The sequence below is a fragment of the Phaseolus vulgaris genome, chromosome 8, assembly GCF_051622355.1.
Source record: "Phaseolus vulgaris cultivar YP4 chromosome 8, ASM5162235v1, whole genome shotgun sequence".
Taxonomy (NCBI): Eukaryota; Viridiplantae; Streptophyta; class Magnoliopsida; order Fabales; family Fabaceae; genus Phaseolus; species Phaseolus vulgaris.
The window spans coordinates 55667573-55679106 of record NC_143505.1 but is presented as its reverse complement, the minus strand read 5'-3'; the positions used below and the strand labels follow the sequence as shown (position 1 = coordinate 55679106).

Here is an 11534-nt window from a genome sequence, read left to right as displayed (position 1 = left end):
ATATATATGATTATAATTGATTAAATAATTAATAAATATTCAATAATCAATTGTATCTTTTATTTATTCAAATATTTTTTGAAATATTTTAATCTAATCTTAAAAGTTTATAAGTAAGTGAATTTTCCGATTCCATCAACAATTCAATTATCAATTGTGTTTCTTTTGAGTGAGAACATTTGACTCCAATGTTGGAATCTAGATATTCCTAGACTATAAGTCTTATGGTGCTTACCATAAGAAGATTGTTGAATCATCATCACCAAAGTCATTTAAAAATAATCGAGCATCACATCTAATCAAAGTAATACGAAGTCGTTTGACAATAACAACTATCATTATAATGTGAAGTTGGTTGAAAATAAGTGACTATCACACCATATTAAAGTAGTAAAAATCATTTGAAAATACACTACCAACACAGTAATCCGAAGTCATTTGAAAATAAACGATCATCATATCATATCAAAGCAATAAGTCATTTGGAAATAAATGACCATCATAGTAATTTGAAGTGTTTGAAAATAAATGACAATCACATCAGATCAAAATAGTATAAGTCACTTGAAAATAAATGACAATCATAGTAACATGGAGTCGTTTGAAAATAAGCAACAATCACATCAAATCAAAGTTTTACAAGGTTGGTTTTACAAGGTTATTTGAAAATAAACGACTATCACATTGGATCAACACAACACAATCTTACAAGTTGTTTTAAAATAAATGACAATCTCAATGTAATCCAACTTTTAACAAATTGTTGGTGTTGAGGAATAAAAGGTAGACAGTAAAATAAGAGAAATAAAATACTAAATAGAAAAATATATTAAGTGAAACAATGTAGAGCAAAATATTCTTGTGAATAGAGAATATAATATTTTTTTCCACTGCTTCTTTTCAAATGAGAATACAATCTCTCTAAATAGTCTTACAATAGACTTCTCAAAGTCATTCAAATTTCAAAATAAATTGATGCCCTTTTGGTGATTGCTAAATGAATTCTCTTCATTTGATGGTTGGTTCTTCCAGTTCTTCTTTTTTTATACCTGTTGTAACCTTGATGTTTGACTGGTAAGGCTCCTTCTACTGCTCCATCTTGTCTCAAGGCTCTTCTTTGTTCTTGTTCTTGTAAAGCATTTAAAACTTTTGTAAGAAAAATCTTTGATAGGTTCTTTGTTGTACTCTACTAACCTCACAGATCCCTCAAGAAGATAACTCTAATACCAATTGTCAATTGTCGATGTTGAGGAATAAAAGGTAGACGACAAAATAAGGAGAATAAAATATTGAAGAGGAAAATATATTAAGTAAAACAAAGCAGAGCAAGATATTCTTGCCAACAGAGAATATAATTTTTTTTCACTGCTTCTTTTCAAATGAGAATACAATCTCTTTATAATAGACTTCTCAAATTCTACCTTCTCTCTCATAGTTGAATCAAAATAATTTGGCGTATAAAATAGAACCAGATCAATTCAATCCTTAGAGGCATTCAAAGTTAAATTGAATAAAAGATAATGAGTAATAAATATGTGATTTCATACAGTAAAAGACAACTTAATATTAATTAATCATGTTACATTCATTACATTCAATAATTATGTCATAAATTATACTATTATAACAGTATAATTTAGTCATTGACTACCCAGTCAACAAAATCTTAAATCCTTAGCTAAATCAAAATTGAATAAATTCAACTCCATAAAAGGTCGTGAAACACCAATCACAAAAGATAGTGTTGAAAATATAACCTTAAAACTAATTATTCTGGTAGAATGTTCAAACTTATTTATTCATCAAATCGGTCCAATTGTACTTTATTTATGGATTTCAAGCCTAAAAGACTTATTACTGATCGATATTCAATGTATATGGAGATGTATTACATCATAATAACATAAAACCCAATCAAATTGAATACATGCTTGCATATATTTTTATTTATTTTAATTATTTTTAAAAATATTTTGACCTAAACCCAATTTTGTTCACACAAAGTAATCACTCAATTCTTCTAATTTTTATACTCATGTTTTATACTTTATATTATTCTTAATAACATGAAGGTCAAGAATATTTTTTCAAACTCTATCACAACTTGGACATTCTTAAATATATCAACTTGATTTCTTTAAAATATATTCTTTTTCACATTAAAATAGTCTAATACTGTTTAAATAAGAATCATTCATGTTGAGATATTTAGAGGTGGTATTATATTTGGTAAGTTAATTTAGGAACACTTTTCTATATAAGCTGAGCCATAGTTTTGAGTCCACATCGTATCTAAGACTTATATTTGTGGGGCAAAGGAAGCACTTGATTCATCAATGAACAGCCTCTTGACATTATAGTTTGACTATGATATGCCAGACAAACAACACATCAACAAATGGATAAACCTCTTCACAACAAAAAGTCTGTTAATGTATAACTCAATATTTTATTTAAATTCTTTCAAATTTTGTCTTAAAATACAAGTTATATATAGAATTATTAAAAAAAAAATTATTTTCAAAATTTTGGTTCAAAATAAGATTTATAAAGGTTGAAGCTCAAGCTGACTTGCATATGGCAAAAGGCTAACTTGTAATTAAACATTATGCAAATCCCAATAAAAGTTAAAAAGTTAAAGGTACCATAGCAGTTTACCTCTACTAAATATTCTCCAAGGAAGAGTAGCATTTCTTAGGAACCAAACCACAAGTTCAAACATAGTCTATTTTTTGACAAAAAGTACAAACAATCCATAAAAATAAAATAAACAAGACTTCAATATAATGTGGAGGAAATTAATATAGTAACTATGTTATTCACAGTTGGTCCTCTTTTCACTTATCACAAATACATCACTTTTAGTTTTTTAAAGTGATTATAATTTAACTAGTGGAAACATAGTCATGTACATATGTGTTCATGTAATAAAAAAAATACTATAATGAAAAATGATTATTAATTATATACTAAAATTATAAAATAAATAACATAAGAAATTATATTTTATTAATTTTTGTAATATTATAAATGCAATGAAAGTGATTATAATTTTTCATCCTAATAAAGATGACTTAAGGTTTATAGCTATTTTATAAATCAATAAAATCGATTTAAATTGTGCAAAGAAAGACCTGTTCCACAAACGCAATAATATATTTAAATTCTTTAATCTCTTGTCAGTAATATACTGATTTTGATTTTTTTTGACTAAAGTTTTGAAAACAAAATTGGATATGGAAAGAAAAATCTAGACTTGTCATTGTTAAAACAGATTTTGGACAAGATTATTTATTAAATTAAAGTTAGAGAAAGAATCTCGGAAATAAAAATAAAATAATTGTGTGAAAAAAATCAAGTTGTTCTCAGCCAATTAAAAGACGTCACTGTGACCAATCATGATTGAAGGTTTTTACAGTCTGAATGCATGTTCACATTTGTCTAAAAACAGAAATAGGAGAAAAAGGAGGAGAAAAAGGGTTTGGAGTTATGATGGAAGATAATGATGATTATTTACCTGAAACTGAGAGGGTTGAGTGTTAGGCAAGTTGTGTTTTTACCAGATCTATTCTCATTTCTAGGAGAATAAGAAACCTGGATTGTTCATTTCACGTGCCAACCCAAAATCTGGAAGCCCCCAAAATCCATCAACTAATAAGTGTACCCAAGAAATTCACGGCTGTGTCCACCATCATCACCATCACCATCATCCAATCCAACCAAATCCCTCCTCTCTATAATTACTATCAAACCATTTGTTAATGTTTTTCCCTTCATCAAAATCCAGTAGTGCAAACCAATGAGTGTTCCCAGCTTAAACAGATACATAGATTGTAGTCATGTCCTAAGTTCATAACACTATTATTAAATCAAACTTACAGAAACCAAGCTTCCATATAATTTCTCTTTCTTTCCTTTCTTTCTTCTCCTCTTGTTTTCACACCACACCTTCTCTCCTCCCTTTTGCCAAAGCTCCCGTCTTTCCCTTTTTTCTCGATCTGGGTGCTTGATTTTTTCACGTTTGAATCATTCTTTCTGTTTGGGTCTCTCTCCACCTCCAAAAAGATCCAATTTCTTGCTCTGTTTTGTTCCCAATCCCTTGTTTCTTGATCTGGGTCTGAAGGAAACAAGTGTTGTCGTTCAATTATGAGGAAGAGGGAGAGAGAGAATCCTTGTGGGGTATGTGGCCACTATCACAAATATGAAGAAGGGGAAGTGTGTTCGATTTGCGGTCACCGGATTCCAGTTGGATCGGAGAAAACCTCAATACAAGTTAGTGCTTTTCCTTCTGTGATTCTGCCGGAATTTCTTTACCTAGGAAGCTACGACAACGCATCACGCTCGGAGCTTCTCAAGACACAGGGGATTTCTCGTATACTCAATGTATGGGGTATTATTGTTATAATCTGTGATTGAATATCATTCTTTTGATTTTGATTTTAATGCTCCAATGATTAAGTATGAATGTATGCATGTTTTGATGTTTGCTGTGGAATTGGGAGTATGCTGATAGGTTAAATGTTATGAGGTTAAGTGGATTATTATGTGTTTGGGTTTTCAGTAATAATTGAGTAATTGAAAGCGAAGTGGTTTTGGTTAACATTTTCATTACAACATACTTATAATTTCTAAGTCATCAATGCATGGGAATATTGTGGTTCTTGCTAGAAAATGTGTTACTGTTATGAAAACTACAAAATCCTTGAAGTTATGTGTCTTCTTTTAAGATCTTGGTTTCAAGTTAAACATTTAGTTGTTGAAAGATTTTAGATTCAGAGAAGAGTAATCATCAAATTTCTGGAGGATTTTGAATTGCAGTTTGGCAGCCAAATTGGTTCCCATGGTGGTGACATTATGAATTAATTCAGTCTATGGACTAACATGACTGAATAAATGCAAATTCATGGTTCTTAAGCTCAACAATCACCTTCTTTGGATGGGCTGATTGCACATGATTTTTTTAGTGTGGAAAATCTGGTGGAAAGCAGTTAGTTCTAATTGGACATAGCAAGAGGTGACTAAAAGTAGAATGAATTTGAGTGATATTCAACGATTTTTACATGGTGTATGTCATTTTTATCTTGTTCATAGGTTTTGCACCTTAAACCTGCATATCCAAACTTCTTGTCGGTTTATTTTTTTGTAACACCTTCGAATAATCTATTTTTGCAGACTGTTCCTTCTTGTCAAAATCTCTACAAGAACTCATTTATCTATCACTGTCTACCAGATGATAAAACTTTACCATTTGATGAAGCAATTCAGTTTCTAGGTATTTTCCTTTTTGTCCATTTAAAATTTCTACTTATCTTTACATTTGCTCAGGTGCTTCTTTAACATGGATTTGCAATTTTTTATAAATAACTATCAAATGTGATACTTGTACTTGCTATTGGAACATTGGCCATTATCTTCATGCATAATACTAGTAAATGATTTGCTTTGTGGACTTTTACCTGTGTTCACTTGCTCATCTGCTTTATAGTGTTTTGATCCTTTTTCTGAAGGAATTTCTCTATGAATCATCTGGTCAATTTATATTTTTATACTATCAAAAAATAAAAAATAAGCAGTAAATTAAAAGGAAAAGACCATTGTAGAATCACATAGACATTAGATATTTGTTCTTCACTTACTTAGTAATAGGAAATCAATAAAGGTCTCGAAAGATATTCCTTATTCTTTTATGTTTATGAACCAGTCTACTCCACTATACATGAACCAATCTCCTACACTTTATTATCAATTATTGCCCACTCCACTAGTTCTCCCCCTTCCGATCTAAACATTGCCTAAAATTGCAATTTCCCTTTCCATCCACTTTTACCTATGTTAATGTTTTTGCTAGTTCTCTCAAAAGGGCCTTCTTAGAGTCAATGTTGAAGGAGATTCCTTCAACAATTTGATTATTTGAGAGAATCTCCACCATCTATAACTCTATTCCAGTGGTTCCTTATAATTTTCTCATCATGGGCATCTGCATCCCTGACTATAGGTTTTTCAGACTATGAAACTTTCCCAACAGTGCATAGTCAGGTTGGTAAGATAGAAAGATTTAATCTATTTTCTTGTCAGTGAGCACCTTCCTGATTGTTTTACTGAGATAAATGCCATGGTGAGGGACCATAGTAGTAATTAGTGAATAGAGGTATGGAGTGACAGCCCCCAAAAGTGCAATAGTGGGATGACTGCCATTTTGAATCCCATATACATTACAAATCTATATATGCTGAAAAATAAACAAAATACCTAAAATTTGAAACATGGCTGGCAACAAATGGAACAGTTTCTTTGTATCTTTTTGCAGTGTAATGCAATTAGTATAAACATTAAGGAAACAAGTTTAACATTCATCACTCTGGAAATGCAAGCAAGTTCTGTGAGAAAATAGAATGTATTTGAATAGAAAATCTCATCATGTCTGATGAGGTTAATCTTTGTCTTAAAAATTGACGAGTCAAACTTGGGTGAAGCAAGGGACTTGGTTGGTGACAACAGATACCGTGCAAGCACAAGGGAAAGAGCTGTTGTTGGTGCATGTGTGAAACCTTGGGGATTTGAAGCTGGGCTTGGTGTTGAGGAGAAAGTGTAGAAGCTAGGGTTGACTGAGTGTCAAAGAAGAAAGGGGTTCAGAATATAATGTTATAGATTTTTCTAATTTTACCCCATTAAAAAGCATAAAACAACACTGAATAAGGGGGTGAGATTGTCTTCTTGCCTGTAACACTTGGGGCAGCTGGTAACAGCTGTGAAGGGCTCTATTTGTGCTGTGATTGGTGCAGGACCTTGACTAGAAGACATGACAAAATGACTTAACCGGAGTGGGACCTTCCTGCTATAGTGCTGTGAATGTGCTGTATTGACTACTCTCTTGAATGAATTTTAAATACAGTATACTGTTTTACACGAACAAAACTGTTATTTTTACTGCACATTACTTTGATACCAATCGTAGGTATAAAAGGACAAAAGAAAAGCATTCTGGAATTGCATGTAGTCTGAACTCTGTAATTATAAGTTTTTCCTAGTGAACTTGTTCTTTTAATAATTGGTATTGAATGTTGGTTGATAAAGGGCGAATTAGAGCATAAACTCTGTTTGACAAAGATGGGCTTGTGGCAGATGAGTGGACGTACAAAAACTAGATCAGGAATGAAGGCATTAGAAAGAAGGAAACAGTAGGACCTATTGAGGAAGAGATGGTAAAATCTTGCATAAGGTGGTTTGACCTTATAAGAACAGTAGAGGAACTAATAAGAAGATTTGATCTGGTGCGCAGAGGAAGTCCAAGCAACACTCTAATTGAGCCTAAATGGACCTTCCAAAGACTAGGTTGATGGTCAAACACAATTTGTTCCTTTTTTTATCATTATTTAGGTTCTTATTGTCCTTAGAGTGATAACATCCACATAAAATACATGTTAATGTGATTCATGAGTTGCAATTTGAGCCCTTGCACCATGAATACAGATTGCAGAGTTTCATTTTGTCTTCAGAGTTGCGTTCTGAGTCATTAGAATTGTAGGAATCTTTACTTTATCATAGTGTGATAGACCAAGGCAGTGAAGGATGGAATCTTCTTGGTGGAGAGGTGCATGATTATGGTTTTTTGAAAAGGTGCTCAAATGTGTTACATGCTGCATAGATGGAAAGGTGATCAAGGTTTGTGGATTCTCTGATGCCGATCATCCTCTTTTTGGATAGCCTGACACTGTTTGTAACCTTTTCAAGGTTGATATTAGGTGAAAGACACCCAAGATCTATAGATCTGAAATGAACTTCTGCCATGGTGTGGGAAAACAAAGGGATGACTGAAAAAAAAGTTTTTTGTTGAAAATTTGTATTGATCAATGCTGGGAGAGAGAAAATTACAAAGAACCCCAATAATGTTCCTGTAAAGGAAATAAAAATATTATTTGTTTATACACCATTTTAAAAATTTCCTTTGTCAAAAGTATATTTTAATTTATTTTAGTATTTGATCATGAATCTTATGGTTCGTGATACGTTCTGATTCATGATTCAAAAAATAGGCCTTTTGATTCACAATTTGATAACTAATGTTCCTGGGAACATGTTTTACTCTATCCTAAATCGGCACTCAATGTCTACGCCTTAACAAAATTGTTTTATCATAGGTAACCTTTTGTAGTTTTTCACCAAGTCCCTCACCATGCCCTTTGCCTTTTGTTTGCTAATCTGGCCCCATCTTTATTCCTCCACTATTGTTGATAGTGGACAAGTGGGCATGTTTACACAAGTGTGTATGGGTTTGTATTGTAACATTTGATGCATTTCCATCATCGTATAATTAATCTTTAATAAATTCTCTAGTGTATAAGGCTTTATTTGAACTTGCTATCTCTATAAATCTTTTCCTCATTCAGTTTAGTTTAAATGGTTGTCACTTGTTAACATTCCCAGATTGAGTTGGCCTTTACGTTATTTTTTTTGCGTATATTTGTCTTCCAGAATATAATCGGTGTAAATGTTGACAATATTAATGGAATATTAAATATAAGTAACACTTCTTATGCAGTTATTCCCTGAATTGAGTTATAACATTTGATTTGGCTAATTAAAATTAACTGAGTAACTGGTAATAATGGATTCTTTGTCTTAACTTGACATACACTTTTCTCTTATATTTCTTCCTTTTTCTCCCTTCATAATGAAGCAAATGCCGTGTGCTTCCTTTGCAGAGTCATGTGAGAAGGACAAGGAGCGTGTTCTGGTTCATTGCATGTCAGGGAAGAGTAGGTAAGATATTGCTGCAACGTGCTATAATAAACATGTCAGTGACATTTGGTGCTGGTTAGTTTGAATCAGTTAGTGATGATGATTCTCAAAATACAAAACGGAATTGATAGAGATTATTGTACTGCAGCCTTTCAATGAGGATGTAATATATATAAATGTTAAATTTTCTGAATCACGCCGTATCCAACAACAGGTCTCCAGCTATTGTGATTGCATACTTGATGAAGTCCAAAGGATGGAGACTTGCACAAAGTTATCAGTGGGTAAAGGAACGCAGACTTTCAGTTGAATTAACTCAAGGTATGTATCTTTATTGTATCCAGTTTTGTTCCAGTATCCAGTATAGTCATCAGATTTCAGTGCTTGGTAATTGAGGACTTTTCCGGTGAAGTTATTTATCTGAAGATCATTATGGAAACTTAATCAAAATATTCAACTGAGTTAATACTTGATATTGGTTATTAAAATTTAGAATGGAAGAAAGGCTAAATTGGTCACAGAAGGAAATTGACTTTTTTCTGTTTAGATTAGTGATGAAGTATTAACAGATCATGTGGGTAAGTTGTTGTAATTTGCGTGTTTAAGATTGCTTAGAAATTACCGAAGACTTGCTTCGGATAACCCCCCCTCTGAAAATATCAACATGGATTTGCTTTCGAGGTGAGAATTCTCCCTGTTCCATCATCCCTGCCTTGAAAACTAGCATCACATTTTTGTTCGAGTTTATGGTGGTTTCACTACATTCATATTCATAGTATTCTCATTCAAAGTTCAGTCCCACTCTTTCACATTATGGTAGTCTATGTTTGCTGTTTTATGGTTCTGTTATCCCACTGCAATTTTGAAGCCATTTGCTGGAGAGCATGGGATAAAACCACCTTATGACTTCGGGTGGCCATAGGCTGCCATAATGGTTTTCAAAATTTTCAGAGGTAGATAAGTATGGTTGCCTAACCCTCAAACTATTGTAAATATGAAAGATTGACAAATTACAACATTAATATTATTGTATTTTTCCTTTTAACTTTCATTAATCTTGTAATTTGGCTGCCTCAGTAAATATTTTATCTGGCTTGTGGTAGACACTTACGTTGATCCAAGGGATACCCATCTTCTCCCACTTTCTGTTGAGTCCTTCAATGAAAACTCACTGCCCACTTATTTTGAAATTAAAAAGAAAAAAAAATTGCACTTCCATCACTTGTTTGGCGAGGAACCCACTAGTGTTTTTCCTTCGAGTCCTGTGTTTTCCAGCAACCCACTATTGGTTTTTGTGGGTTAGGTTCCAACAAAACTCATTCTCTGTGCCTGCCCTTGGCTGCCATAGGTCTGATTCATACACATAAATGTTGCAGTTTCTGTTTTTACCGTTATGTACTACATTTCACGGGTCACATCCCACTAAATTTAGTTGCTTGAGTTTGTTTTTATTGTTCCATTCTAGTAATCCCATCATTTTATGCGTAAAATAAATGGTGTCTGTCCATGTTCTTCCAAGAAAATGGGGCATGGTATAAGTTAGTTATCTCATATACCACTTATATTTGCTTTCCCAAGATATTATTTTTGGGATCATCCAGGATTTTGAATTGACAACTATATGTATGATTGACATGCATGTTTACACCATGACCATATCTTCTAAATAAAGCAACTATCTTCAGTATGTTGTTACAAAATTGAAGGTTTTCGCCCTTTTGCTAATAAACATTTGGACTTGCAAAGCCAATTATCATCTTTCTAACATGCGTGCTTCCTTAACGTAGGTGTATACCAGCAACTGCAAGAGTATGAGCAGAAGATCTATGGACCGATGGATAGTGGCAGCTCTCTGCTTCCCAATTTCTCGCCTACTGTGCTTCCTTCAATTAGCTTTGGTTTCCCAAAGATCCATGATCCTGCTCAGCCTCCTTCCTTCAGCACTGCTGGAACTCCTTCAATCTTTGCCCGACCAACCTTAGAAGTTTCTCCTACAGAGTTTACATTTGGCGCTGGACCGATGCAGAAGAATGTGGCTGGAAGTCCCTTCAATGCCAATCAAACAAATCCAAATGGTACTGATATCCAAATGGATGGTTCTTGATTCTCACCACCCACATGTGTGATTAAGCTGCTTGACAAATTGGCTTGTGGTAAAGTTTACAGGTACCAGGCTAAGTCAAGGTGCAATAATCATAAGTGACTTGTCAATTCTATACCAACTTCTTTTTTCCCTTGTTTTTCTCAAATCTTTTCATAGCTATCTCTGGTTGTAGTATTGAGTTACAGCATATTTTACTGGTCTCAGTAGATCTGCGCAACAATATCCAGTTTCTAATAATTACAAGCAAAATCTTATCTACAAACTATACAATAGTAAACAATCCTCTGTTTGTTCTGAAATATACAAAACTTTTACGGACAAGTTTTTGAAATTCATTATCAAATTTTCACCTTTATTTTTATGACTTTGCCAAAAAGTAACCATGAATGTGATATTTCGATCTTACTTAGTTCTGATGCAATTCACGCGGAATCGTGTCCATTTCTCCACTTATTATGCCTTACCATCACCATTAACATTATTATTCACTGTATCATTTTCCACTTATAACCAGACCCAGCTCAATAATATTCGGTGCATTAAACTCATGTTTCTTCGTATATAGCTTATGTCTACCAACAAAAGCCTTGTCCATTCATTTACACAGTACCAGGCAATCATCATTGTTCTGTCCTTCTCTCGAGCTTCAAAAACCCTTACACCTTCAAATGTCTACGTCACATCTCTAATT

At 33.0% G+C, this 11534-nt stretch overlaps 1 protein-coding gene across 2 annotated transcripts; it reads left to right on the top strand.

The window, feature by feature from the left end:
- Positions 1 to 3404: 3404 nt before the first annotated feature.
- IBR5 (indole-3-butyric acid response 5) lies at positions 3405 to 11105 on the top strand. Of its 2 annotated transcripts, none has more exons than XM_068629741.1 (5): positions 3405 to 4383; positions 5173 to 5272; positions 8703 to 8760; positions 8954 to 9060; positions 10527 to 11105. In XM_068629741.1, the coding sequence occupies exons 1-5, from the start codon at positions 4147 to 4149 to the stop codon at positions 10841 to 10843; spliced, it is 819 nt and encodes a 272-aa protein (XP_068485842.1). In that variant the 5' UTR covers positions 3405 to 4146; the 3' UTR covers positions 10844 to 11105. The 2 variants fall into 2 exon arrangements, with proteins under 2 accessions (XP_068485842.1, XP_090150059.1); XM_090293933.1 differs by having other exon boundaries at positions 3440 to 5014.
- The last annotated feature ends 429 nt before the right edge of the window (positions 11106 to 11534 follow it).

Excerpts from the sequence above, each read along its gene's own strand:
- IBR5 (XM_068629741.1), top strand. The coding sequence starts at position 4,147 with ATGAGGAAGAGGGAGAGAGAGAATCCTTGTGGGGTATGTGGCCACTAT. Across the intron at positions 4,384-5,172 it reads GGATTTCTCGTATACTCAAT|ACTGTTCCTTCTTGTCAAAA; the intron begins GTATGGGGTATT and ends CTATTTTTGCAG. Across the intron at positions 8,761-8,953 it reads TGCATGTCAGGGAAGAGTAG|GTCTCCAGCTATTGTGATTG; the intron begins GTAAGATATTGC and ends ATCCAACAACAG.